The 26,249-nt window shown below is 63.2% G+C and overlaps 5 protein-coding genes across 6 annotated transcripts; 1 reads left to right on the top strand and 4 right to left on the bottom strand.

Moving 5' to 3' along the window:
- Positions 1 to 35: 35 nt before the first annotated feature.
- On the top strand, positions 36 to 4,744 carry PRPF19 (pre-mRNA processing factor 19). The gene is made up of 16 exons (XM_030039699.2): positions 36 to 241; positions 408 to 557; positions 727 to 804; positions 907 to 1,047; positions 1,208 to 1,281; positions 1,400 to 1,462; positions 1,572 to 1,613; positions 1,715 to 1,789; positions 2,085 to 2,160; positions 2,401 to 2,510; positions 2,707 to 2,862; positions 2,945 to 3,014; positions 3,196 to 3,281; positions 3,935 to 4,105; positions 4,310 to 4,415; positions 4,602 to 4,744. Exons 1-16 carry the CDS (start codon positions 223 to 225, stop codon positions 4,697 to 4,699), a joined length of 1,515 nt encoding a protein of 504 aa, XP_029895559.1. The 5' UTR covers positions 36 to 222; the 3' UTR covers positions 4,700 to 4,744.
- A 581-nt stretch (positions 4,745 to 5,325) lies between these two features.
- Positions 5,326 to 9,827, bottom strand: ZP1 (zona pellucida glycoprotein 1). The gene is made up of 12 exons (XM_030039159.2): positions 9,391 to 9,827; positions 9,024 to 9,145; positions 7,898 to 8,942; positions 7,561 to 7,704; positions 7,239 to 7,423; positions 7,053 to 7,150; positions 6,656 to 6,783; positions 6,384 to 6,573; positions 6,150 to 6,300; positions 5,721 to 5,805; positions 5,489 to 5,610; positions 5,326 to 5,406 (listed from the first exon to the last, which is right to left on the bottom strand). Exons 1-11 carry the CDS (start codon positions 9,638 to 9,640, stop codon positions 5,504 to 5,506), a joined length of 2,505 nt encoding a protein of 834 aa, XP_029895019.1. The 5' UTR covers positions 9,641 to 9,827; the 3' UTR covers positions 5,326 to 5,406; positions 5,489 to 5,503.
- A 1,373-nt stretch (positions 9,828 to 11,200) lies between these two features.
- Positions 11,201 to 13,791, bottom strand: LOC115352108 (acyl-coenzyme A amino acid N-acyltransferase 2-like). Of its 2 annotated transcripts, XM_030039797.2 has the most exons (5): positions 13,494 to 13,575; positions 13,305 to 13,390; positions 12,398 to 12,867; positions 12,051 to 12,253; positions 11,201 to 11,876 (listed from the first exon to the last, which is right to left on the bottom strand). In XM_030039797.2, the coding sequence occupies exons 3-5, from the start codon at positions 12,858 to 12,860 to the stop codon at positions 11,289 to 11,291; spliced, it is 1,254 nt and encodes a 417-aa protein (XP_029895657.1). In that variant the 5' UTR covers positions 12,861 to 12,867; positions 13,305 to 13,390; positions 13,494 to 13,575; the 3' UTR covers positions 11,201 to 11,288. The 2 variants fall into 2 exon arrangements, with proteins under 2 accessions (XP_029895657.1, XP_029895656.1); XM_030039796.2 differs by lacking the exon at positions 13,305 to 13,390 and having other exon boundaries at positions 13,494 to 13,791.
- Positions 13,792 to 14,443: 652 nt separating this feature from the next.
- On the bottom strand, positions 14,444 to 17,222 carry CCDC86 (coiled-coil domain containing 86). Its single transcript, XM_030039798.2, has 4 exons — positions 16,999 to 17,222; positions 16,375 to 16,504; positions 15,618 to 15,692; positions 14,444 to 14,865 (listed from the first exon to the last, which is right to left on the bottom strand). The coding sequence occupies exons 1-4, from the start codon at positions 17,184 to 17,186 to the stop codon at positions 14,746 to 14,748; spliced, it is 513 nt and encodes a 170-aa protein (XP_029895658.1). The 5' UTR covers positions 17,187 to 17,222; the 3' UTR covers positions 14,444 to 14,745.
- A 330-nt stretch (positions 17,223 to 17,552) lies between these two features.
- Positions 17,553 to 20,206, bottom strand: LOC115352204 (membrane-spanning 4-domains subfamily A member 15-like). The gene is made up of 7 exons (XM_030040000.2): positions 20,081 to 20,206; positions 19,715 to 19,888; positions 19,249 to 19,368; positions 18,930 to 18,986; positions 18,255 to 18,410; positions 17,983 to 18,102; positions 17,553 to 17,793 (listed from the first exon to the last, which is right to left on the bottom strand). Exons 2-7 carry the CDS (start codon positions 19,883 to 19,885, stop codon positions 17,785 to 17,787), a joined length of 633 nt encoding a protein of 210 aa, XP_029895860.1. The 5' UTR covers positions 19,886 to 19,888; positions 20,081 to 20,206; the 3' UTR covers positions 17,553 to 17,784.
- Between the last annotated feature and the right edge of the window lie 6,043 nt (positions 20,207 to 26,249).

The following is a 26,249-nucleotide window of genomic DNA, read 5'->3' as shown; positions in this document are numbered from 1 at the left end:
TCCCGAGGAAGGCGGGGGGGGGGGGGAAGCGGCGCGCGCGCGCTGGCGCGGTGCAAGCCGGGAGCGCTTCCGTTTCCGGCGGCGGCGGCGGCGGCGGCGGCCGCGTGAGCCGTTAGCGACGGGCCGCCGCGAACCGGAACCAAAACCAAAAAAAATCGCAATCAAACCGGAACCGGAGCGTGGTCGCCGTAGTGGGAGTACCGCGTCTTCTCGGTGTCCGCCATGGCTCTTATCTGCTCCAGTGAGTGCGGGAAGCGGACGGTGGCGGAGAAGGCCCCCCCTCCCCGCCCCGTTGGGGTGTGTGTGTGGGGGGTGGTTTACCGGGTTGAGGGATTACCGGGGAGGCGGCGGCCTCCGTCAGGCCCCGCCAGGCCCTGGTCGGTGCTGTAGCCTCTTCCCCTCCGCAGTTTCCAACGAGGTGCCCGAGCATCCCTGCGTCTCCCCGGTTTCCAACCACGTCTACGAGCGGCGGCTGATCGAGAAGTACATCGCGGAGAACGGCACCGACCCCGTCAACAACCAGCCCCTCTCTGAGGAGCAGCTCATTGACATCAAAGGTAACGGGAGGAGACGGGGGCGTAGGTGGGATTTGGGGGTCGTGCCGGTTCTCCCCCCCTGGGGGGAAGCACCGGGGGCTTCACCATGTCAGGAGCGGGTCCGCGGGACGGAGGGATTGACGGGAAGGTGGAGGACAGGGTTGACGCGTTCACGCTGTCTCGTTGACAGTCGCCCACCCGATCCGGCCCAAGCCTCCGTCTGCCACGAGTATCCCGGCCATCCTGAAAGCCCTCCAGGATGAGTGGGGTAAGCGCTGGGTCACGGCTGGGGATGGAGCTGAGCGCCAGCGGCTGCCTGCGCTGGGGCTGACGCGTTTCTCCCTGCCTGACTCTGCTTCGCCCCGCTAGGATGCCGTCATGCTGCACAGCTTCACCCTCCGCCAGCAGCTGCAGACGACACGCCAGGAGCTGTCCCACGCGCTCTACCAGCACGATGCCGCTTGCCGTGTCATCGCTCGGCTCACCAAAGAGGTCACCGCTGCCCGAGAAGGTGGGGTGGGGTCTGTGGGCCTCAGGGAGGGGGAGCTGGGGAGGAGAGAGCACCGTGTGGCCCAGCAGCAGGTAGTCTCGGTAGCGATCGCTGCGCTGGATGCCTTCTCCTTTCCCCTTCGAGCGCTTGTTAAACTCACGGCCTTTCTCTGCCTCCGCAGCTTTGGCAACTCTGAAGCCGCAGGCTGGCCTCATCGTGCCCCAGACGGTGCCATCCTCCCAGCCAAACGTGGCGGTGAGTCTCCGCTGCCCGACTCGGCACTTTTCCCCTTGGTCCCCCGCTGCCAATCTCCGCTCGTTTTCCCTGTCTTCCACCTCTGGGTGTAACCAGCGCCCTTCTCTGTCCCATACAGGGAGCTGGGGAGTCCATGGATCTGGGAGAGCTTGCGGGCATGACCCCCGAGATCATCCAGAAGGTAAGGGGACTTCCATTTGCGCTGCCACAGCCTTCAGGGGTGGCTGTTCTCCAGCTTTCCCCCGCGGGAGCCCCAGTCAGTCTGTGAACACCCTTCTCTTGTTTCGCAGCTTCAAGACAAGGCTACGGTGCTGACCACGGAGCGTAAGAAGGTAAGTGGCCCCGTTTTGTTCCGAAGATGCTGCGGCAGCCAGGGCGTGCCATGCCCCGAGAGAGGCCGATGTTTATCTCCCGTACCGTTTTCCTTTTGTAGAGAGGCAAGACGGTTCCAGAGGAGCTGGTGAAGCCAGAGGAGCTCAGCAAGTACCGGCAGGTCGCCTCGCACGTGGTGAGTGCCGTGATGTGAAATTGGGGCTCAAAAACTCCTCCATGTAGCTGGGCATATGGGCCTCTCCTGTGCTGCTTCGCAGCGTCAATAAGCGACAGATTTGCTGCTGGGCAGAGCAAGGAGAGGGTCGTGACTCTCTGTGCCACAGCCAGCAGGGACCTGTACTGCAGTAGATGTGGCACAGGCTCCCGCTGTCGGAATGAAACACCCTGGGCTCCCTTGAGGGCCTCTCTATTGCCTTTGGGGGCATTTTCTTGCTTGCGGCATTAATCTGGCGTTCTCCTACCTCGCGCAGGGGCTGCACAGCGCCAGCATCCCAGGGATCCTTGCCTTGGACCTCTGTCCTTCCGACACCAACAAGATCCTCACTGGTAAGGGAGCCTCCTCCACTTGCTGGGGACTGTGTGGTGTCAGCTAAGAGCCTGTGGCTGCCTGGGAGCAGGTCCCTTTCTCTGTGCTTTTGGGGGATAGAGGTGGGGCAAGGGGCATGAGGGATTCTCTCGCCTCATGGCAAAGCTTCTCAGGACGGTGGTCCCCGGGAAAGGTGGGTGGACTTGGACTCGGTTGGCCACAGACTCCTGTCTCTCACCGCTCCCTGTTTTGTTTTCCAGGCGGGGCTGATAAAAACGTCATCGTCTTTGACAAGAGCTCGGAGCAGATCCTGGCGACGCTCAAAGGGCACTCCAAGAAGGTTACCAGTGTTGTCTTCCATCCGTCTCAGGTGCGCTCAGGCTTGCGTTCGGCCTCTTCCCTCACAGGCAGGCTGCCCCAGATCAGGCTTTCTGGGCCCTCTTCTGGTGCTCTGTTCCGGTGGGCTCTCCGCCTCCGTGCGGGCTGGTGATGGGCCAGTTCTTGCCTGTGGGGAGCGCTCTCGGATGGAGAAGTGAACGACTTTTGACGTTAACTTCCCTGTCTAGGACCTGGTGTTCTCAGCTTCTCCCGATGCTACTATCCGGATCTGGTCTGTGCCCAACGCCTCGTGCGTGCAGGTCGTCCGTGCCCACGAGGGCTCTGTGACGGGGCTGAGCCTCCACGCAACAGGCGACTACCTCCTCAGCTCTTCTGATGACCAGGTGAGACCCAGCCCCACACCACAGGCCCCCTACCCACTGCTGCTGATCTCTCTCTACTCAACGCGATGTTCCTCTCTTCCAGTACTGGGCTTTCTCCGATATCCAGACAGGCCGTGTCCTCACCAAGGTGACGGATGAGAGCTCTGGCTGTGGTAAGGCTTACGGCTAAGTATCCTCACCCCGGGGGGGCTGTTGTGAGCCTGCGGAGAAGGGATTTTTCTGCCCGTGGGTCCCTGGGCTCCGGGAGCTCAGAAGAACTCGGGCGGGGTGGGGCCTGCTAACAAAGTCAGAAAGTCTCCCCAACTTTCCAAATCTCCCCCTGTGTCTCTGCAGCTCTCACCTGCGCCCAGTTCCACCCGGACGGGCTCATTTTTGGAACTGGGACAATGGACTCTCAGATCAAGATCTGGGATTTGAAGGTAGGGCTGGCCCTGGGTGTGCAGGGAGCAGGGACAGGGAGGCGGTGCGTTGGGGGTGTGCTCGGTTTGGTGCCCAGCAGAGTGTTCAGTCCGAGGTGCGGTGCCTGTGTCTGGTGGAGTGGGGCTTTGGGGAATCTTTTCTGAGGTTTCCTCCAAAAATACAAAGCTTTAGCTCAAGAGCGGTCACTTCTGGTGCCGTAGCTGGTGATCAGGGGTTGTCTTGTGACAAGGTGGTGTTTGCTGCGTCCCCAAGAGAATCAGCGAGGAGGAGGAGGGTTCGCAGGCAGGCTGCCTGGCTCTGCTGCGGGATGAGTCTGTGCTGGATGCGTGTGGGCCTTGCTCGGTCCCACGGTTGTGAATTTGTCAGCGCAGCCCTGCTTTAGCGATGCACTGTAGCTCCAGCGCAGGAGCAGCTCCGGCTGTCAGCGGGTCAGCTCTATAGCCCCATGTCGGCCTGTCGAGCCGTAGTTCAGGGCAAATAAAGAGCAGGCAGAAGCGGCGCAGTGTCCGTTCACCTGCCTGCATTTTAACTCTGAAGCAGACTGATGATAGAGAGTTGAGCTGCGGTTGCAAGGACCTGCTCTGTGATTTCCCGGCCGTGAGGGTGCTGCGGTTCCCTGCCGGCAGCCTGTCTCTAACTGCCTTATCCCCAGGAACGCACCAACGTGGCCAACTTCCCGGGGCACTCGGGCCCCATCACCAGCATCGCCTTCTCCGAGAACGGCTACTACCTGGCCACGGCAGCGGACGACTCCTCTGTCAAGCTCTGGGACTTGCGTAAGCTTAAGAACTTCAAGACGTTGCAGCTGGACAACAACTTTGAGGTGTGTAACCGTCCCCTTTTCCCCCCTTCATGGGCAGGCTGGCAGGCTCCTCTCCCAGTGCCCACCATCCCAGGCCTGCTTCCGACTGCGCTCCTCTGCTTTGGGAGAGCCTGATGCGGAGGTGCTGCCCACCCCGGCACCCCGAGAGGTCATTTGGAGCTTCCTGGGCCTGGTACGAAGCCTCGTTCCCCTTCTCCTCCGCAGGTGAAGTCTCTCATCTTTGACCAGAGCGGCACCTACCTGGCCCTGGGCGGGACGGACGTCCAGATCTACATCTGCAAGCAGTGGACGGAAATCCTCCACTTCACAGGTGAGGGGCTGGGGGACGTGTGTAGGTTCCCTCCCGGGGAAAGGAAACGCTCTCCTGGGTCTGCAGAGCGAGCTGTGGGGTGCAGGCAAGGAGATGGCCGGGCTCTGCCTGTGCCACCCTCAGCGGGGAGCGGGCAGGGACTAACTCCGCTCGATGCCGTAACCACGGGCTGTCTTCCCTCCCCAGAGCACAGCGGTCTCACCACGGGAGTGGCTTTTGGCCACCACGCCAAGTTCATTGCCTCAACGGGCATGGATCGGAGCCTGAAGTTCTACAGCCTGTAGCCCCGGGTGTGGGGCCGGGGTCTCGCTGCCGTGCTGGGATTTGGGGTGGGAGGGTGGGAGGGAGTATTGGGGCGGGGGGGTGGGGAGGGAGGGAGGCAAGTGGTTCATTACTTCTCTGGGCTCCCCTGCTGTAGCTGTTGGCAGAGGGGAAGTTGGATGTCACCTTCCCCATGCTTCATTAATTTGTTGTTTTAGTTTTCTTCTTTTCCAGTTTTGTGTGTGTCTTTTCTGGCTTTAGATTCTGTTTGGTGATTGTAACTGATGCAACAAAAGGCTCTAACCCCGGCGCTGGTGGATGTTTGTGGCCGGGATGTGTGGAAGGAGGGAGGGAGGGAGGGAAGGACTGTGCAGGTTTTGTAAGCAGTTATCTAGTTTCGTTATGGAAATAAAGAACTATTCACCGTAGCGATGTGTGCCAGCCCCTGTTGTCCTGGGAGTAAGGAAGGTTCCTGTGAAGGGCTAGGGTGTAGCACAGAGGCGAGGAGGCTCTGACACCGGGGTGGGACGGGGGGGCATCGCAGCCCCCAGCCAGCGGGGCTGAGGAGGGGAGCTGGGAGGAGGTATGGGGACAGGGGACCCTCTTCTTCCCTCTCACCCCCCAGGGACAAACCACACCACCGCAGCCGCCGGCTTGAGCCGTGCTATGCACTGGTTTATTTTTCCAGCTTGCCCAGAGATGTCGGGTGGTGTCTGGCTGGAGGCAGGAGCTGCACAGGAGGAAGAGGAGAAGGAGGAGAGTGAGTTAGAGCTGGGATGAAGGGGCAGTTTAGGGAGCAGAGGAGCACTCACCCAGCGCCTTTGAGCTCAGCCTCGCCGCAGCTTGGGGACCTTGGGGAAGATGACGCGTCCCTGGGAGGTGACCGTGCCCATGTCTTCAGCTGTCCTCCTGTCCCCCAGAGACCGACGCGCTCCTGGGGAGGGCCAGGAGCTTGGCATGGAAAGCTGGGGCAGGCGGAGGTCCCCCCCACACCGTGACCGGCTGCTGAGGAGGCAGACGGGAACCGGCGGCACCCAGACTTACGTGAAGGCACTCCCAGCTGGCAGGAGGGCCGGCAGGGCTCCGGCTGTGCCAGGTGGCAAACAGAAGCGCTGCACGAGATGTACACCTGAAAACCACGGGTGGGCCACTGTCAGCAGCCGACGGTGCTGGGGGCCCCGGAGAAGGTGCTCCAAGCCCCAAGGAACCCCCCACCCCAAGCAGCATGGGCTCCCCGTTGCCGTTGCGGGCCCGGGGCCGGGGAGCAGAGCAGGACCGGGGCAGCAACGCTGTGCCAGCACCTCTGCAGCACAGCCAGCTGGGGGGGGGGGTTTGCTCAGGAAAGGTGCTGGGGTGGGTTTTGGGGGTGTTGGGATGGGGGCTTGCCAACCAAGGGGAGGACCAGGGACCTCCGAAGTCCACGGTCAGCCCTCCGGGGCGATGCTGCAGGGCACGCCTGGCCCCCCCCCTCACCTCTCCCTCCAGCACCGCCATGGAGGGGGGCTCCACGAAGGTGAAGGTGGAGATGACGAAGCGCTGGTAGTGGCTCGGGAAGGGCAGTTGCGGCGAGGCTGGTCCCACGGGCACGAGCTGGGTCCTGTAGTTGTCCCCTGCGAAGGGGCACCTGGACACAGGAGAGGGACCCTTGGTTGGTGTGGATGATCCCCCCGTCCGCCTTTCTCCATCCTCCTGTGTCCCCCTGCTCACCCATCCACCAGGATGGGCCACTGGGGCTCGGCCGCGGTGTCGGTGCTGGGGGATGCCCAGCAGTGGTGCAGGACCAGCACCAGGTTAGGGTCCGTCTTCTGCAGGAGGCGAACCTCCACGTAAATGGGGTCCCGGAGCACCCTCACCAAGGGGTAGTCGCCGTCGGGGTGGTAGGAGGTGTAGCTCTCGTCTGCGGGGAGGACAAGAGGCTGAGCGGGCTGAGGGTGGGGGGCTGGCGAAGGGCGGGGGGGGACGGAGAATGGGCTACTCACCAGTGGCGATGCGTAACTGGAGCCTGAGCGGCCCCGGCATGGCCAGCGGGGCAGCTGTGGGGGGCACGGCCACCTCCACGCGGAGTGGCAGGAGGTCGCTGGCGTTGTAGATGCAACGAGCCTGGAGGCTGAGGGGAGCAGAGCGAACCTGGATGCCCCCCCCCCCCCGCCCCGTGCCCTCCAGCCCCCTGTGGCATCAGCTTCCCCCAGCCCAAGGAGGGGTGGATGCCGCCGGGGCATCTGCCGGGGGGGTCCCCGGTCCCGGCACCAAGCACCGGCAGGAGCAAGGAGTGGGGTAACTGCTCCGGGGGGGAGCTGCAGGCAGAGGGGGAGCCGGACGGGCTTTGCCAGGGGGGGGTCCCGGCTCTCTGCCCGTCTTCGCCCACCCTGCCCTTACATGTAGATGCTGTCCCGGGTGATGGAGCCACGGGGGGAACCCTGGACGTCGATGGTGGAGATAAGCTGGTTCTCATAGATCAGCCGGTCCTCGATCACCTGGGGTAGACGTGCACGTGGGGTCAGGGTCCCCATCCGCGCTCCGAGGGGGGTCTCGGGGAGGGCGGGGGGGGTGTCACATCCCTACCTGGACGGTGGTGCCGCACTGCGTGACGGGGAAGCGGAACATCACGAAGGTTTCCGTCACCCTGACGGGCTCGCAGCCGGCCTGGGTGCTGGCGAGGCGCACGCTGTCCAGGTTGTAGGGCTGGGCGGTGAGGCCCCGCGGCACCACCAGGACGAAGTGCCCGTCCAGCAGGCACTGCACGGTGGCTGCGGCGCGAGGGAGCGACTCCGTCAGCCTGAGCAACGGGGATCTGCAACCACCACCACCGCTTCTCCACCCCGGTAGGTGCTGGCTAAGGCGGTCGGCGATGGGGCATCCCCAGGGACCCCGCCGAGCACCCTACCCGTGTTGCCGTAATAGCAGGGCGCGATGCGGTCCATGTCGTCGTAGCAGCAGCCCGCCTGCAGGCATGCCTCCCGGCCCTGCGGGGCCACGCAGGGCATCCTCCCCACCGCCACCTGGCACTGCTCCCGCGTCAACTGGGTGCCTGGGGTGGCGGAGAGGGGACGCTGCCCTGAGCGTCCCCCTGAGCGTCCCCCTGACCCGCCCGCCCGAGCGTCCCCCTGCCAAAGCATCCTCCTGCCTGCCCCAGGCATCCCCTCACGGCCGTGATCTGCCGCTCCGGGGACAGGGAGGACCCGGCCCCGGCTGCAGCCCTCCATCCCGTCACGTCGGCTTACCTGCCCCTGCCGAGTGGTAGAAGAGAGCCGTGGATTGCAGTAGACTAGGCTGGGATTGAAGCCCAGGATGCAGCAAGCCAGGCTGGGCTTGGGGCTGCAGTCCTGGGCGCACCAGCCCCGGCTGGGGCTGAGCCTGAAGTCCAGGACGTACAAAACCCGGTCGGGACTGGAGTCCCGGGCGCACTAGACCCGGTCGGGGATGACCGGGATGTACCAGCCCAGCTTGGCTCTGGAGAACCGGGCGTACCAGGCCAGGCTGGGAGCCAGGGTGAGGCAGCCCAGCTTGGCTCTGGAGCCCGGGGCGGAGGAGACCAGCTTGGGAGTGGGTCTGAAGGCTGGGGTGAGCTAAGCCCGGCTGGCTTTGGGGCTGAGATCCCGGGCGTACGAAGCCTGCTTGACTTTGAGCACCAGCGTGCATTAAGCTAGACTGGACACCGGCGTGCACCAACCCAGGCTGGTTTTGGGGCACAAGCCCTGGACGAAGACGACCTGGTTGGGTTTGAGCCCCGGGGTGCACCAGCCCAGCCTGGTTTTGGGTCTGAAGCCCCGGGCGAAGGAGCCCTGGTTGGGTTTGAGCCCCGGGGTGCAACAGCCCGGGCTGGGCTGGGGGCTGCATGCCCGGGCGTATTAAGCCCCGCTGAGGTTGGTTGATGGGGCGAACGATGCCAGGCTGGGGCTGAAGCCCCGGGCGAACCAGGCTGGGTTGGGGCTGCAGCCCGGGGTGCACCAGGACCGGCTGGGTCTGAGCCACGGGGTGAACCTGCTCCGAGTTGGCTTGGGGAGAGAGCTGGCGTCCCGGGAGGGTGAGGGTGGACTGGGACGCGTGGTGCAGGAGGCCAGGCTGGGACAGGGGGACAAGGACATCAGTCTGGGTCTGGTGGACGTTGTTGCCCCGACCGGCCCGGTGCTCGGTGTGCGCGTTGCCGGCCGCGAGGATCTCCTCGTCACCCGGCTGCGGGCAGGTCATGTTGACTTCATAGGAGGCGGCCAGGACCCCGCTGAGCAGCATCTCCTCCAGCTGCACCCTCAAGACGTAGCGGTCCTCCTGCGGTGGGACGGGAGGGACAGTCACCCCCAGCCTGCCGGCACCGGGGTGGGGGGGCCACGGGTGGGACGGGACCCTCACCTTCACCAGGACGTGGCAGCCCTCGTAGCCGGAGGAGAAGATGACGGCGCCGTCCGCCCCGGCATTGAGCCAGTGGAGGCAGATGGAGCAGTTGGCCACGTCAAAGCGGGTGCCGAACTCGTCTGTGGGGACACCGGGGTGGGGGGGGGGGAGCGAGGTGGCACAACCGGGTGCCGTGGTGCTCCCCGGGGAGACAGGCGCGCAGAAACCCTCCCTGGCAGCATGGCCCCTCACCAAAAGCTCATTCAAGCCATTGGACTCATCCCATCAGGGCACAAGCACCCTGGGGTTTTGGGGTAACCCCACGGTGATCCGGCACACGCCACCCCAAGGAGAGCCGGGTCGGGGGGGGCTCATGCCCACTCACCCATGACTTTGAAGCGGACGGTGCGGCCGCGGGTGGGATACGCCTGCAGCTGCATGCCGTAGTCCCCGCAGTCGTAGCGGTACCGCAGGAGCGAGAAGGCGGCTCCCGGCCCCGGGGGCAGGAGGAGCAGCAGCAGGAGGAAGGAGCAGCTCCGTCCCATGGCGGTGGCAGCAAGCAAGTCCGGAGCACGGGGCTCTCCGTGGCTCGGCACTGGGGGGGTCATGGATTTATACCCGGCCAACTGGGACATGGTGGTTGGTGGGGGGGGGGGAAATCAGATGACTGGTGGGGCCGTGTCGGGACGGTGCCTCCTGCCCCGCGGCGGGGGGAATGAGCTCTGCCCCAGGGCTCCTCGCTCCCCTGCCACCAGCGACCTCGCTGCCCTCGGCCCCGTGGTCACCTCCCGCAGCCGTGCCAGGGTGACCGGGAAGGAACTGAAAACTGGTCAAAGCAGCTGTTTGTTTGTCCTGCGATGGGAGAGACTGTCCCTGCGAATGGGGAACGGAGAGGGCACCGGCCAGGATGCCCAGCTGGACCAAGCCATGCGGGCAGGAGGACGGGGCTGGCGTGTGCCCACCTTCCTCCTTGGCGCACAGCCTTGGGGTTTGCCACGAGCCGGTGGGGATCAGTGGTGGCATTTTGCTCCCCTACGGATGCCCTGCTGCCAGGGCAGCCATGGGACTGGGAACCTGTAGAAGGACTGGGAGCGGGGAGCACAGCAGCACGGTCCCAGTGAGGTCTGGGGAATTGGAGAATTGTCCCCAAATACACACCCCCCGTGGCTGCACACCCCGGCTCTGCTCCGCTGGCAGTGCCACAGGGGAACCAAAAGTCCTTCGAAGAGAACTTTGTCCCGCGGAAGCGAGTTGTCGGGAGAAACCGTTCCTGCAAATAGGGAATCGAGACTGCTGTCCTGAGCATGGCGTGCGGCCAGGGGTCCCCAGGGCACCCCTTATCCCGGCTGTCACCGTCCTCTGCTCTGGGGTGCTCCCCGACACCCCACTCTCATGCCGGGCTGGGTGCTGCCCTCACCCTAGAGCAAGGGTGGTCGCGGTCCTGCCAGCTCTGCCATGGGGGGGGGGGGCGCAAGCCCTGGGATGCTCGTCGTCCCCCCGCCGAGGTCCCCGCAGGAAGGCAAACGGGGAGCCGGCTGTGGTCGAGCGATGGGCAGGCACCCAACGAAAAGCCGGAGCTGAGTTTCACCGGCGTCCCGGCATGCGGAGGAAGGACCTTGGTCCCTTCAGGTGGGTGCTGAGCGCAGCGCTTTGTGGGTTCCCTCTGCCTCCCTCTCGAGAAATTTCCCTTCTGGGTCTTATCTTTATGGTAGACTAAACTGAGTCACCCCCCCCACACACCCTCCCCTGTCCCTTGCTGGTGTGACGGTCACAGCCGGCTCCTGCACCATGCCGGGCGTGAACGTGCCCTGATGCCCGTTTGCCATCCTCCACCCCAGCCCAGGTGCCAGCCTCAGCATTTTTGGGGGTTTCAAACCTTCCTGTCTCGTGGGAGCCGCTGTCCTTGGCATTCCCTGGGGAAAACCCAGCCCCAGCTCGGTGCAGGCATGGAGACGGTGTCAGCTCACGGCACCGAACCCAGGCTCATGGCAAAAGGGCGTGCGGAGCTGGGGGTTTGGCTCTAGCCCCCCAAAAACCTTAACCGCCTCATTAAAGAGAGGTATCAGCTGCAGCGACAACCCCCTGAGCCATGGCTGCGCCTATATATGCACTTATATACACACAGGGGTCCTCCCGTATGCTGTCACTGGGACCTGGTGCCCCCCTCCCATGAGTGCAGGCAGGACCAGGCAGCGCCGGCTGGCAGGGTGCATTTTATTGAGTGGGGTGGCAAGCCTGGGGACGGGCTCCTTTCCCTCCCCCCCCGCAGCCTCCCCGCAGCCATCACAGCTTCATGGTGGCGGCAGGACCCAGGTGGAGCTCCAAGAATTGAATAATCTCCTGCCACGAGTGCTCCTGGGCTTTGGCGTGGGGTTGGGCTTCACCCCCCCAAACCACCGGCCGGGGGGTGCCCCGGATGCTGGAGATGCTGCAGAGGGGCGAGCAGGGGGGCTCGATCAAGTGCCCGGCCCCGGGGTAGGAGAGGAGGCGGCAGCTCTCCGGCGGCATCCGTGCCATGGCCAGCTCAGCGAAGAGCTTGCTGTTGAAGCTGCGGTCGGCCTCCCCCACCACGAAGAGGACCTTCCCCCGGACCTTCTCGGCCGGGATGGCCGAGGCACTGTACGCGGGGTCCCGGGGGTCGGCGAAGATGGCCGAGTTGTCCAAGGCCCCCGCCTCCGTGAAGATCACGCGCTCGGCGTAGTAAGGGATGGGGGGGATGCGGAGGTCTTTGTAGACCAGCGGGTTGCCGTGGAGGAAGGCTGTGCCGTTGATCCACACCGTGGCCACCACCTGTGGGAGGAAGCTGGCCATGGCCAGGGCCACCTCTGCTCCTTTGGAGACGCCGATGACACCCAGGCCGGGGCCTCGCACCTGCGGTGGGGGGAAAACAGAGCCAGCTGGCAGCGCCGCATGCCGGGACGTCACCGGGATGTCCCCAGTCACCAGGACATCCCACTCACTGGGACACGGCTGCTCACCGGGGCGTTCCCCAGTCACCAGGACGTCCCTGCTCGCAGGGGCCACCCGCCGCGCTGCAGGGCTCACCTTGGGGTGCCGGAGGAGCAGCTCGGCCGCCTCTTCGAAATACTCCAGGTCGAGCTGGGTCAAGGTGCGGGGCAGGTCGTCGTAGGCGAAGAAGGCCAGCGCCAGCACCGCGAAGCCCCGGCTGGCCAGCAGCCCCGCACGAAACTCAATGAGGCCACCCGCACCCCCAAACAGGTCGATCACCCCCGGGAAGGGTCCCGGTCCTGCGGGCAGCCAGAGAGACCGTCACCGATGGGGGACGGGAGCCACCAGTGCTATCCCACACCCCGGGGGTCCCGGCTGGCCCCGGGGTGTCCCCAGGGAGCCAAGGCCGGGCAGCCCAGGGTTCCCCGCGCCCCATTTCTCACCGGGTGGCAAGAAGAGGGCTCCACGGACCCTGCCCTCCCGGATGGGCACCCGCTGCATGCCGGGACACACGTACCACCGCTCAGCCACGCAGGAGGCCAGCGGCTGGTCCTGAGGTCCGGTGACCAGGCAGAGGCCGTCGAAGACCTCCAGACGGACGAGGAAGGGGCTGCCGGCCACATCCCGCTTGACCAGCCGTCGGAAAAGGGTATCGGGCTGCAGGAACCAAAAAAGCCCCATGGGCCAGACGCCGGCGTAGCTGCCGCCCAGGGCGGCGTGGCACCCGGGATCCACCTCGCCCGCGCCGTCGGCGCGGAAGAAGGCACGCGCCTGGAAGCATTCGCCCTGCTCATCCGTCAGGGATGCCCGCAGGGTGACCAGCTGGGAGGGGGACAGCCCCCGCACCCGCATCTCCACCGGCCGGTCGGCCAGCGAGGACTGCGGCGTCACCGTCACCTCCACCATGGTGCACCTGGGGAACGGAGATAAGCGTCACCCCCGAGCATCCCGCTCAAGCCCCACCGTCACACCGCCCGGGGAGGGGGGCTGCTCGGTGGCCCGCCGCGGGGCTGGCAGCAGGGGATTGTCCCCAGGGATCCTAACGAGGGGCCACGGGACTTGGCGATCACACCACGGGGTTTGCAGCCCAGCCGGTCCCGCTGACATCCCTCTTTTCGTGGTCCCTGGCCCCTCCTACCCTCTAAGCCCAAACCTGCCTCCAGCAGCCCCCCCAAACCTGCCCGGCAGCAGGGACACCCACAGACACCTCTTTTTCTTCTGTCCCCAGCACCCACCATCCCCTCTCCCTGTCCTCCTCCTCTGCACCCCAGGACCGGACCAGGGTAGGGGGTCGGGGGGCAGGGGCAAGCTGGGGGGCAGAGGCTACGGCCCCCCCAGTCCCATACAAACCCCGTTTCCCCTCTGCGCGGCAGGGCGGGCAGGCAGGCCGTGGCAGCGCGCTGCAAGCCTGACGAGGTGCTGGTCCCAGTCCAGCCCTGGAAGGAGATGCCGAATCCGCCCACGTACACCCCACCAGGAACGCAGGACCCCCCCCCAAAGCCCTGAAGCCAGGGGGATGGGCTCCAAGCCCCCTCTTACCAGGCGCGGGGCGAAGGCTGGGCTGGTGGTGTGGCTCTGAGGAGGGAGTGGGTGGGAGAGGAGGGCTCTGCCTGCCCCACGCTCCCTTATATTGCCTCATTAATCATTAATCTGGGAAGCAGCGAGGGCAGAGCCCTGCTGCCTGATGACCCAGGCCAGGCTGGCAGCCGCCCCACAGCTCCTGCCAGGCCCCTCACCCTTCGCCTGCGGCACCCACGGACGGGGTCTGCCCTGGGCATGGGTGGGAAACCCCCAATTCCTATTCAGTGGGGGCAAAAGGAAGCTCTATCCCCCCCCCGATTTGGGGTCCCCTGAGCCCCCAGCCCTCCCCCTGCTTCATTCTGCCTTGGGCAGGGGGGGGCACGGGGCCAGCTCCCCCCACAGCCACAAGCTGCTGGGCCCGGGCATCACCATGCCCTCCCCCACCGGGGCTCCCCACTGCAAGCACGGGCTTATCCTCCCTGCAGCCTTGTGTCTGCCCACCCAGCGACACCCTTGGCACCCCCCGACCCCGCCGGTCTGGCTCACAGCAGGCTGAAGACACAGCCCTCAACAGGAATGCAGAAAGGGGCATTTATAGGACAAGAAAAACCAGGAAGGTGAAAAGATCTGTGTGGGTTTCCCACTCCAAGCCCCCCCTGCAAACCCACCCTGCAGCGGTGCTGCCCCCCAGCACCCCCAGAGAAGGGTGACAGGAGGCTGTGCTGCACGGTGCAATCCCCTCCCATCTCCGCAGCGTAGCAAAGATGTGCCCCCTCCCTTTGTGACAGGCTCCAGGGCCCATTCCCGGGGGGGGCGAGACCCCTCTTTGAGGAAGGGGAGCCTCAGGGAGCGAGGGGGCCACGGTGCTCTGCGATCCCAGGAAGGCTGAGGGAGATCTGCCTCAGCAGAGGGAAGGCTCCTGAGCTGGAGCCACCAGCCCACCCTGAGCCGTTGGAGGCGAGTCTGGGTCTGTTCCTATTCATTTTTATAAAGAAAAAGCAGATTTGGGTAGGTGAAGCAGTTCTCCTTCCAGCCCCCGGCTGTTCAGCAACACCCCAACTTCACAGGGCAGGGGGGGGATCCAGAAGCTGGTTCCTGCGGGTCATAGCGCTGCGTAACCCACCCCAGTTCTGTCCCGCTGTCTGTCCGACACTGAGGGCCCAGGCAGCGACTCCTGCCCGCCGACCCAGGGAAGCACCCCTGGAGAGGAGCGGGACCCGCAGAAACCTCGGCTGCCTGGGCCGGGCATCGTGGTGCCTCCTCTGCCGTCTCAATCCGTGGCTGCTTTGCGCCGCACAGGTGTCTTCTGGAGCAGGGCCAGCGTGTCCCGCTTCTCCACCCGCCGCAGCTGCTTCTTCTTTGCCCGCTTGAGCTTCAGTGGGTTCCGGATCTGGGAAGGGGGAAAGGGGGCTTTCAGGCACAGAGACCGCACCGGGGGGAGCCAGGCGAGATGGGCACGGCAGGATTCCCAGCCTCCCACCCCTGCAGCACGGCCGGCACAGCCCCCGCCAGAGCCAGGCCCCTCCGCATAGAGCTGTGAGATGAGATCTTCTTCCTCTCACTGCCGAAGCGGCAGACGTAGCAATGACCAAAGTCTGGCTCCTGATCAGATTTATCCTAAAAGTCCTTCCTGGGAACATCTCCAAGTTGCTGCAGCTCTTTTGTTGGAGGGGACAGGCAATAATCCCGTCCTCGCCACCACCACGTGGCTGCGCAGATCTTCACCACAGCCACCCTGAGTTCCCAGGTCTCTTCCAGATAGAAGAGCTACGCCTTCCCCATATGAAAGCACAGCGTGCTTGGATCCCCATCAGTGCTGTGTTTCCCTTGCTCTATCACCCCGTGTGCTGGCCATCCCCAGGGCGGCCTCAGTTCTGGTTTTCTCAAGTTTGAAAGAGAAGCTGTCCCTCACCCCACCCTGCAGGACACCAGCTGCCAGCTCAGCAGAGGAGTCACCTTCCTGCTGCAGCTGGGTTTGGTTGGATTTCCCCAGTCCTCCCAGTGCTGCTCACAGCATCCTTCAAAGGAGGAGCCAAGGAAAGGAACTGGAACAAACTGGAGCCCAATACCCAGGGTGTGGAGGCCGCCGGGTCTGCCAGGCCAACGCAGTGCCTCCCAGCCAGGAGCGGGGCTGCAACTCACCACTTGCACAATCTCCGCCTTCCGCTCATTCTCCAGGCGCCGCTTCAGGTTCTCCTCCCGCCGCCGCTTCTTCTCCTGCGGGAGCAGCACCAAAATGTTCCCTGTGCGTCCATCCCTACCTCCCTCTGGGCTTAAACCTAAACCAGCATCGACCCGTAGCTGATGCCAACACTGGTCAGAGACCTGCACAGCTACGGCAGCACAAGCGACACCTGCCCAAGCATGAAATCTGCTGCACAAAGCCAAACCAGCAGCATTTTTTCCCCCCGCCAGCACGAGGCTTGAACTGACTGAGCGAGTTTATTCCAAGTCAGTGACTTGCAGCATGTGACCGTTGCAGCCTGGATTTGGCACGACAGCAGGGAATTCACTGTCCTGGCTACCCGTGAGAAGGGCAGCCAGTGCGATTTGTGCTCACTGCGGGGCAGGCAACCCACAGGGCTTTGCCAGAATAACGCCACGGCCCCGAAGCCCAGGATGAGGGCAGAGACACGGGGTTGCGTATGGAGAGAGGTGGAAAGTCTCTGGTCACTGCCTGACTCTGCAACACGGCCCTCATCTCGCCCTAGCAAAGGGAGCGAGCAGCTCCAGCCGAGGGCTGGGACAGCAGAGGCTCCGGCTGCCCGGCAAACCTGCCCCATGGGGTGCCGGTGTCACAAACATGGTCGCTGCGCCATGGAGACAGCAGGCGCAGAGAGGCTGGGCGATGCTACCTGCAGGGTCTTGAGCCCAAGGCCCAGCTTCTGAGCCCCGTTACCTCTCGCTCTCTCTGCTTCCCCTCCTGCAGCTGCCGTGCCAGGTCCCGGACGAGCTTCCTTTCCTGCCGCTCCTTCATCTTCCGTGCCCAAGAGGTGCGAAGGGCCTTGTCCTGGATCATGTGTGAGAACCTGAGCAGGCAAATGAGCCATGTCAGCAGCTGGAGGAGGCAGAGCTGAGCTCCCTGTGGTTCACAGAAACCCTACACGGTCTTGCCCATTCTGGGTCCTCTCCAGAAACTTCTCAGGCCAGAACTGTGTGAAACTCCCCCAGCTCAGAGCCTCCCACAGCAGCCTCGGCCCCTCGACATCCCCTCCCAACCCTTCCCTCAGCTCAGGACTCCCCCGAAGCAGCCTTGTCTCCTCCTAAACTCTACAGACCGCTCCGGAATCCCCCTTACGAACCACCCCCATGACTCCATCAAAGCAGCCCTGCCCGCCCCATATTCCCCCCCGGCCCAACCCCCCCCCAAAACATACCTGCCCCCCCCCCCCCCCAGCCTCCCTCCGAGCTCAAAACCCCCCCAAACAGCCCTACCTCCACCAGAGGCCCCCCCAAAGCGCTCCCCTCGAGCCTACAGACCCCCCCACTCCCAGAGGCCTGACCCCCTCCTCCCCACGCCCACCTCTTCTTGCCGGGGTCCTTCCACACCCGCCCCGATTTGGGCCTGCCCCGCGGGATCGCTGCCGCCGCCTCCTTTCGCTTCTTAGCGGCTTTCCGACGCCGCCGAGCCGGGGTCGGGACCGGGGCCGCCCCGTTGGACTCCTCAGGGCCCGGACCCAAGGCCTGGGCCGCCCCGCACTCCCCCTCCATTTCTCCACGTTGCCCCTTCCCGGACGGCGCCGCGCGATGACGTCAGAGGCGCGGGGCGCCGCCGCCGCCGTACGCATGCGCAGAACGGAAGAGAGGCGACGCTGAGCCCCCGACCGCCATTTTAGTGTCGGGCAACTCCTCCCGCTTCCCCAACGGCGCCGGGCGGAGGGTCGCCATGTTTGTGCTGGGCAGGGGGCCGCCATGTTTGTGCTGGGCAGCGGGGGTCTAGGGCTGCCCGTCATCCCGTGGCGGCGGCGGTCAGTGCCCGGTGCCCTTCACCCACACCCAATTCCACCCGGTGCGGGGTGCCCGGTGAGGCCCCACACACCCCCCCTGAGCGAGTCCCGGAGAAATGCGTGGCCTGGGCCGGGGGGAGAGACCTTTATTGGGGGCCAAACACGCAGAGGGGAGAGGCCTCCTTCCCGGGGCCAGGCCCAGGCCCGGGGCCGGGGCTCTGAGGGCTCTCGGGCTCCGGTCAGCTCCACCGTCAGGGACCAGGGAGATCTCCCCCTGCCCTCCCCGGGCTCTGGCACCTCGGCTGCAGTGGGGCTGGGGCATGCGGCGGTTCTTAACTGGACGGTTGTGGGCTTGGTCATGGCTACGGCGCCTGGGAGAGGGGAAAAAAGGGGAAATTCTGCTTTTAGGGTCACGTAGAGAAACCCCTGTGGGTTACCGGCTCGGGGTGTCACCTCAGAGGAAAGAAGGGGGTGGGTAATGCTGTCCCACTCCTCCGAAACGCAGGAGACAGCACCCCAGGGCTCTGGGCTGTGACGGGGCTGCCCCGGCCCCCCCTCACCATGGGCATGTAGTTGTGCTGCTTGATGGCATTGTAGCCGAAGGCCAGGGCCGCCACCGCCACGCAGAACTCCAGGAAGCTGAAGATGACGAACATGGAATCCAGCCCGTTGCTCAGGATCTGCAAGGAGGAGAGCGGAAGGGTCCTGCAGGTCCCGCTCACTGGCAGCACCCCTTGTCCCCCTCTTCTGCCTGGCAATCGTCCCGTTTGTTTGTCCCGCGCGGCAGCGGAAGGCTCGGACCCACCGCCTGAGCAGGATCAGGAGGCTCTACCTTGTTATCAGCGTTGAAGCACCACTCGGCTTTCAGCTGGTACGGCATGTTGGTCTCGCAGCCGGGGGCGTCGTGAGTGATGGCCGTGGTGTGGACAAGAGTGGCCACCACTGTGCTCAGGATGACCCCCATGTTGACAATGCAGCAGGTCTTCACCTGTGTGGGTCACCTCACATCAGCAGCTCTGTCTCTTCTGCTCCCAACAAGAGCACAGGAGCTGTGTGGGTGGCAGCACAATGCCCACCCTGCCAGAGACCCCCCACAAGGTGCCACAGAGCCAGGGGAGAGGCTGCCTGGGGCTTTTGGTTTGAGCTGTCTGAGCAGGGATGCCTCCAATCTGGATTATTCAACTCAGGTCAGATATACTGCTGGAAAAGCCACCCAGGGCAGCCACCCTCTATGACGCCTTTTGTCCCCATCATCCGCGAGTGACTCCACCAGGCCCCAAGCATCTTGTGGAAGCCCTGAAGCATGAAGGATTGCCTGCCCTCTGCTTGAGAGGGAGAGAGCTGGGCACCTCCCGAGGGTGAGACAGGCCTGAGGTGCCTCGCTGTAGACCCTGCAGGGTGAATCCAGGCTGCGGAAGGGTCCCACCAGCCGCTGTAAGGGGCAGAGTCACAGAAGCAACAGGGGATGCTTTGTCCCTCCCAGCCTGGCCGCAGGGGACCTCCTTACCAGCAAGATGTTATCTCTTTTTTCACTTTCCACCAGCAGAGAGCCTGAGACCAGGAGCTGCTCGGAAAACAGAGGAAGGAGGGTGTCAGCCGCAAGGCACCCTTCCCTGTCACCCATCCCACGCGTCCTGGTGCCCCTCCGGCTGCAAATTGGTGTTCGGCACTGCGCGCACGACCCCTCCATCCCCAGAGGGGACAGCCAGAAGATGTGGGTGTAAGAGGAGGCCCTAGTGACAAGGAAATCTGATCCGCGATCCGCCGAGATCCCCCTGTCCTCATCAGACAGTGAGGAGGTGAAGGCCAAGCATGTCCCTGCTTACCAGGAGCCCAAGCCAGAAGAGGACCCCGCTGGCCACAGGGAGGGAAGGTTTCCTGTACTCTGACACCGTCAGGATGATCCCAAAGCAGACATGGATGATCCCGGTGAAGATGTGGATGGTCTGGGGAAGGACAGGGAAGAAGGATCCCCCCGGTCACTCTTGGCTCAAAGCACTGCCTGTCTGCCAGCACCAGCAAAGGATGGATATCGCTGTTGCTGTTAGCTGCGTTCCACCCCGATCCCACTGTCACACCACGTCTTGGCTGCACCCCGCGGTGCCGAGAAGGGACTCGGGATTGCTGGGTGTGCCGGCACTTGGCACAGCGGCGTGAGCCGGCAAAGGGAGCTGGTTCCAAACGTCACCTCTGCCCCAGCCAAGGAGAACCTCAAGCAGGACAGTCCCTGGGGATACTTAGTCCCCGCTTTGCCCCTGTGGTGCCGCATCACCCCGGGATGCCATCTCTCACCCCCAGCGCCTTGGGCTGAGCCCTTCTGAAGCCTCTGACTTGAAATGACAACGTGGTGGATGCAGGCAGCGTGGAGCTGGAGGCCAGCTGGGCCGCTCGGGGGTCTGTGGCCGGGATGACCTCCGTGATGATCCTCATGCCTCCGGACTCGGTCACCGTGGTGGCTGCCATCGCCTGTGGGCAGAGCGGGGCTGAGGAGCCGGGGCAGGCGGGGAAGCTGAAGGACCAGGCCAGCTCCCGCCCTGCTGGGGACCAGCACATGGAACGTGTCCACATGAGCGGTGACACGAGAAGCACTGACATCCTCTTACAAGGATGTCCCACACCCCATCCTGCCCCCCACACCTCACCCCCCCACCCAGGTACCTCCTTCAGCCTGGGCTTGCCCTCCTCCTCCTCTCCACAGCCACCGTTAGTGGTCCCTTCGCTGTTTGAAGCTCTCCGGGAGGTGGTGGTCGGGCAGGGACACGATCCTGCTGCCCTTTGCTCCCTGCAGGAAGTTTGTTCATGGAAATCTTGTCAGGCCCCTCTTGCTCAATGAGGTGGCTTTGCCAACGGAGGGGAGAGAGGCTGGCAAAAACCCCGCACGCATCCGCCTGTGCACACAAGGTGGAGGGAGAGGGAGGCAGGGAGAGGGGCTTTGCACCCCCTCCGAGGGCTTCGCTGGAGCCTGGGGAAAGGGTTGGACACTTGTCCCTTGGGGTGTTCCAAGGAGGAGACCCCCCTGCCCAGTCCTGGGCGAGTCATCTCCATCCCCAGTTGCAGACGCTTTGCTTGGGCATCATCTCTGCAATTAGCCGTGTGCCAGCCGTGGCAGGGTCCTAATGAGGTGCTGGGAGATTCATTTGGCTGCCCTCGTTAGGGCCACTACGAGACAGCCAGCCCTGGCAGTTTCCCTTACAGGAAAAAAAAGGAGTGAAACAGGACATGGCACAAACATTATAAACCCCATTAGTTTATAAAGATCCCAAGGAAGTTCCTTTATTGCTTTTTTTATTTTCTTTGGGATTCTCCTTCCTTCATGAGCGCCTCGACCCTGTGGGTCTGTCCCCGGTGAGGACAGCCCACCCGCAGGAGCGAGCCAGGGGGGCGGCAGCACGGCGTGTGGTGCCGGATGGCCCCGGCACGGGCCCGGTGGGAGCCAAAGGGAAAGGAGATGTGGTTGTTTCCGATAGGAAATGAGAGCTCAGCCTGGGAACGGAGCCACCGCACATGGCGAGGAGCTCCCGAGGGGCAAGCTCGGAGGCCCCTTCCTCCCTCCGCCGGCCACCGGTCTCCAGTTCTGCCAGAAAACAGCTATTTCCTTCATGGCCGCCGTCCCCCATCTGCTCGCCAGGAGGGCTGGGGTCCTCCACGTCGGCCTGCGAGGACCCCCCAGGTTTCCTGGATGTTTGATGGCTGCGGGGTAGGATGCTGTGGGGTAGGACGCTGGGTGCTGGTCCCGTCCCCTCTCATCCTCATCCTCCCCTCTGCTCGGTAAAGTCCCCAGCGCTGGGCGCTGCAGAGAGCTCCAGCTCTGGGACTGCACAGGGGAACAAAGTCCCCCGTTCCCAGTGGGGCTGCTCTGCAGGAGAAGGGGGAAAGGGACAAACAGGACGAGGTTTGACTTGACGTCCACTCATGAGACCAGACACGGGAACTGGTTTGGGGAGCAGGCGGGAGGGTGCAGGGCTGGCGGACACGGCTCTGGGACTTCACTTGGGGCTTTTTTTCCTCTTTTGAAGGCTGCGAATGCCTAACCACTGCCCAGGGCTTTACCGGAGCTATTTCTTGGTGGAACAGGAATATTTAGGTACAGGGTTCTGGCATCTCTGAGCTTGGCTGCAGGCAGCTAGGACTGGCTTCACACTGCATTGGTGGCCACGGGCATCGCCAGCATTAGGGACCCCAACACCCCTGTCCCTGCTTGAGCCTCTCACCGCAGACCCAGGGAGGGCCAGGACCCTCCACAGCCTGCTTCCAGCTGAGGATTTTAGGAGCAGGTGGAGCAACTTTTGAAAGTGCCTTTTCCTTTCCTTTGGCCCTAGAGGGAGCTGAGACGCTTGGTTTGGAGGCACACCGCTTCCAGAGCTTGGCAGAGGCTTCCAGCGCTGGGGTGCAATCCCCAGTGAGGGGTGAGCAGCAGCAAGCAGTCCCCCCCATCCTGGGCTGCCCTGGGAGAAATCAGGGGATCGGTTGTACCAAAGCTGGGCACAGGCTGTAGGTCACGGAAAGCAGCCACGTCTTGGTGTCTCCCAGGTGAGCGGAGGCACCAGCAGCACGGCCACGTCCTTGGCTCTTGAGTTTGCAGAGAGGCTGGAGTGAAGCTGTCTGGCCACGTAACCCCACAGACCCTATGTTTCTCCAGGGACTTTTCCGAAGGCTTGCTCTGCATCCCTGCTGTGCAGGCTGGAAACCAGGGGACTGACCAGCGGCTGACTGGGGTGTTGGCAATGAGCCTGGGAGCAGGATGGTACCGCAGAGGAGGGAGCAGGATGTCAGGCAAGCCGCAGCAGCTGAGCTGGGGCTGCGGGGTCTCAGCTCTGCCCTGTCCCATTTTGGGTCCTTACAGCCAGACCATTTCCCAAGCTCTTTGTCCGTTGGCTGATGAGAGGGAATACAGTTGGTCTGTGCCCTCCCAGTCCTCCCATGGTCTGAGGAATGGAAGGATTTTCGGCACAGCTGCAGGAGTTGTTGGACTGGTAAACCTGCAGCACTGCTGAGCACTGGCCCCAGAAGATTTGCCCATAGGTGGGGGGCACTCCCACCAAACCAGCCTAAATCGGGTCTCAGAAAAGAGCTGGTAGGACAGTCCTGGCCAGTAAGGAGCAGCGAGCAACTCGCATCTCCACCCCGGCACCTGCCTGGACTCGCTCTGCCTCCGGGCAGGCGGCAGGAGGAGAGGACAGGGGGCTTGCGGGGCGGCACCGCAGCCCACCTGCATCCCCCATCCCACGGTGGAAAACGTCAGGCAGAGAAAAGCTCCTGCTGACAGCACCGGGCGCTCGCAGCCCTTGCGTGCTGGGGAGGAGCTGCCGATGGCGTTCTTCCATCCTGCAGCCCCTGCGGGGGAGCGAGGTCTTGGCCTTGTAAAGGGCTGCAACTGGCGGCACGGCTTTCCAGGAAAAACACGGAGATGGATAAGATTCAGCCACGCCTGTTCATCGCACTCCCGATGCCTCTTAGCCTTTAATTTCTGCTGGTAACTCGTCAGCGTGTGTCTCCGGAGGGAGAGCCTCCCTCGACACCCCGATGATAATGAATCCTGTGCTGGCTGGGATCTCGTTCCAGCCCCGGCAGCACCCGAGGGGTAAGGAACACTTTAGCACCCGTGGAAATGCTGGGATCCCCTCTTTAGCCTTTATACAGGCAGGGTGTCCTCCAGCATTAGCAACGGCTTGTGTTCCCAGCTGAAACTGCCTGCTATGGTGGATTTCCTCCCAAATCCGCCTTTTCAGATTCCTAAAGCATTCCTGAAGTTTCAGCCTTTCAGCCAGAAAACAGCCGTGACTGCCCTCAACCCGACAGCCAGGCTTGGTGAAGTGGCTGAGCAAAACCCCTTTCCGTGCGAGGTATCCGTGGAGAAAGCGCTTTTCCCTTTCTAAATAAAGCCAGGTCCAGCTGGGGATGGCAGGAGCCCAAGGTAGGATGTTATGATTTATTTTGGAAACAGATGCCAGAGGAGGTGAAGCTTTTTAGCGTCTGGCTGAGCAGATGCGGGGAAGTGGCAAGCCCGGTCGGTGGAGCCTTCCAGCCCTTTATTTACAGGAATTTCTGGCTTTGCTGATATATACAATGCATTCCTTGGATTTTAATTTTTTTTTTTTAATATTTTGGTCGAGTTTTGCTCTCCTGACAGCTGGAAATCTTTTCTTTGCTGATTATTCTTCCTTTTAAATCTCCAGGAGCCGCTCACGCACGGGCTGAGTGCTGGTGCTGGGTGAGATGTCTGCCCCACGAGCGTGGCTTTCGGCACGGCTGGAGGAGCGCAGACACACCTGGTCTGGCGGCTAGGGACTCCAACGTGGATGGCTTCGGTACAACGGTCCAGTGTCCCTTAGGATGTGAAGGGACAGGTGGGGGAAGCCTGGCTGGGTGCTCAGGCTCCAGGGGGTTCAGCGAGATCCGCCCCCCCCCCCCCCCCCCCCCCAGCATCCCCTCCCACTAGCACAGGACAAGTTTACGAGCCTGGTGGAACCAAAAGTCCTTTTCCAACCCAAAAAGTCCCTGCTTTTTTCCAAAGAAAATAGATTGCGATGGAGAAATGCTTTTCACAGAAAGTTGCTGCTTCCTGTGAAAAACTTTATATCCCCATTAAAATACCAAATGTCAACATTTTGCTTTGCCTCCAAATGTTTCTAGTTCTCACAGGGCTGTTACGATACTAGTTCCAGAATGAGAAAGCCACATTTTCTGGGACAGGTTTCAAGTTTTCTCAAAAAAAAAGCAGCTGGCTTTTATCTGTACCGTGTTCCCTGGGAGGCATAGCAGTCCCTGGGCGGTGATGATGCCAACCCTTATATTTTCACTGCAGACAAACACACTGGTCTGTAATCCCAGGACCGTGGTCTGTGTTGTCCCCACTCTGTGTCCCAAAAACCCATGGAGGGAGCCTCCTCTGAGGGTGTTAAACACTGAGGTACCCATCCCGGCTTAGGAAATCTGGAGCCGAGAGCAGGCAGAGGCAGGCAGGGAGGCTGGGGGAGCATCGCTGCCTGCTGGGGTGGTCCTTACCCTTTTCGTGGCACACAGCTGGTCGAGGTGGCTGCTCCAGCGCTGGTGGGAATAGCTGTGGCGGGATGTTTCTTCTCGTTGGCACCTTAGGGAGTTCAGCTGCCCCAAGGAAACGCAACAGGGAGGGAAATGCATTGTGAGAAGGGAGCTCAAACCGCAACCAGAGACGATCTTTCGGAGCAGGGACTGCACCACGGAAAACCCCTCGAAGAAGGGGCTGTCACATGTGGCACTCGCAGAGCCAGCGTCTGTTCCAGCTCTCCGTGAAACCCCCACCGAACCACCCTAAAGGTTTTTGGGCAGGAGTGCATTGGGGGGAGTGGGGTTGTGCTGTCATTTGGGGCGCAGCGGCATCGCTCCTAAAGCCTGTCCCAGATGCATCCATCATCGCCTTTCTGCCACGCTCCAGCCTTTGATCGGTTCGCTCCCAGTAAAACTCCTGACACTGCAGAAAAGCTCCAGCACGTCTCCAAGGCTTCACTGACACATCATGGGGTTTCCCAGGGTAAGGAAGCTCTGCCCTGAGAAGGTCCCTCCTGCCTCACCCTGCACTCACCCTTACCCCCAGCATGCCCAGTTCCCCTTTTAGGGGGGTGACCGACACCAGCAAGCCCCCCGCACAGCCCCGACATCCCCCGGAGGGGGTGTGGAGGGCAGGGGGGAAGGTGACAAAAGGGTCTCCGGGCACCATCCGCAGCACTGCTGCGGCATCCCAGGCACTGCAAAGGAGAGCACCATCCCCTGCATCTGGCACCGGGGCGATGCATTGGTGCTCCTCAGCAGATTGCGTCCCCCCTCTTCAGCTCTGCGTCTCCCCATTTCCCTCATCCGGGGGTGCAGAGACCCCTCCTGCAGCCCAGCTCAGCCCACCGCCAGCTTGCTGCTACACATCGCATGAAGACCGAGAACCACTGCACGCTCTCCCAGCTCTCCTTTCCAGCTCTCTTCTCCATCCTGGAGACCCCTCGCCCACTCAGGCCCCCCCAGGCATTCTCCTTGCCCTTTCCCAGACCACCCCCCTGGGGGTCCAACATCCTTCTGAGATGCGGGATCCAAACCTGGTGTTTGGGGTGCAGGTACTCCCCAGCTTTACCCAGGGATGTAAAGCAGCCCCGTTCCACCAGCGGTTCCTCTGGCCCCAAATCACTGGCATTTCATGTGCCCCCAAGATCCCTGCCCAACACGGAGCCCCCCCCTTTCCTCTGCCACCCCACACCTTGTCCCCTGCATCTCCCCAGGGACCATTTCCCTCTAAGGGGGGGCTGCTGAGAGATGCCCCATGGTCCTTCAGCCCGTGCCCACCCTCAGGAGCAGGCAGGGGAGCAGGTACACACGGGAGGTCAGCCCTGTGCCCGTTGAAGGGGGTCTGGTATGGGGGTCTCCCCAAGGAACATCCACAGTTCCCAGATGTGGTTGAAGAGAGCCAGAGCTTTCCAAGCAGTGCCGGTGACGCCAGGCAAGAGGGGCTCGTCCCGTGCTCCCCACCTCCACCTCGGGGACGGTTGCGGCTCTGGCAGACGCCATAAACAAGAGCTGATCCAAGATGCCCAATGCCAAGGCTGGCATGAGCCAGGGCCAGGGACTCCCTCTGCCTCTCCTGGTCCGGAGAAGCTGATGGAGACCACTGGACACAGAGGTCTTCCCACCCCTCGAGCCCCCCCCAGTCCTCTGCCACCCTCCCCATCACGGTAAAGAGGTGGCACTGGGACGCACGGCCTCTCCCCCACCGGCCACGGGACACCCACCACGCCATCCTTCGGGGTACCCGGCTCCCCACGGGCCCCATCTTCACCGGCACGGGATGGCGGCTGCCAGCCTTTGC

This window comes from Aquila chrysaetos, chromosome 16, assembly GCF_900496995.4.
Source record: "Aquila chrysaetos chrysaetos chromosome 16, bAquChr1.4, whole genome shotgun sequence".
NCBI classification, from domain to species: domain Eukaryota; kingdom Metazoa; phylum Chordata; class Aves; order Accipitriformes; family Accipitridae; genus Aquila; species Aquila chrysaetos.
The sequence above is the reverse complement of the archived record's forward strand: the minus strand, read 5'-3'. Positions and strand labels throughout refer to the sequence as shown.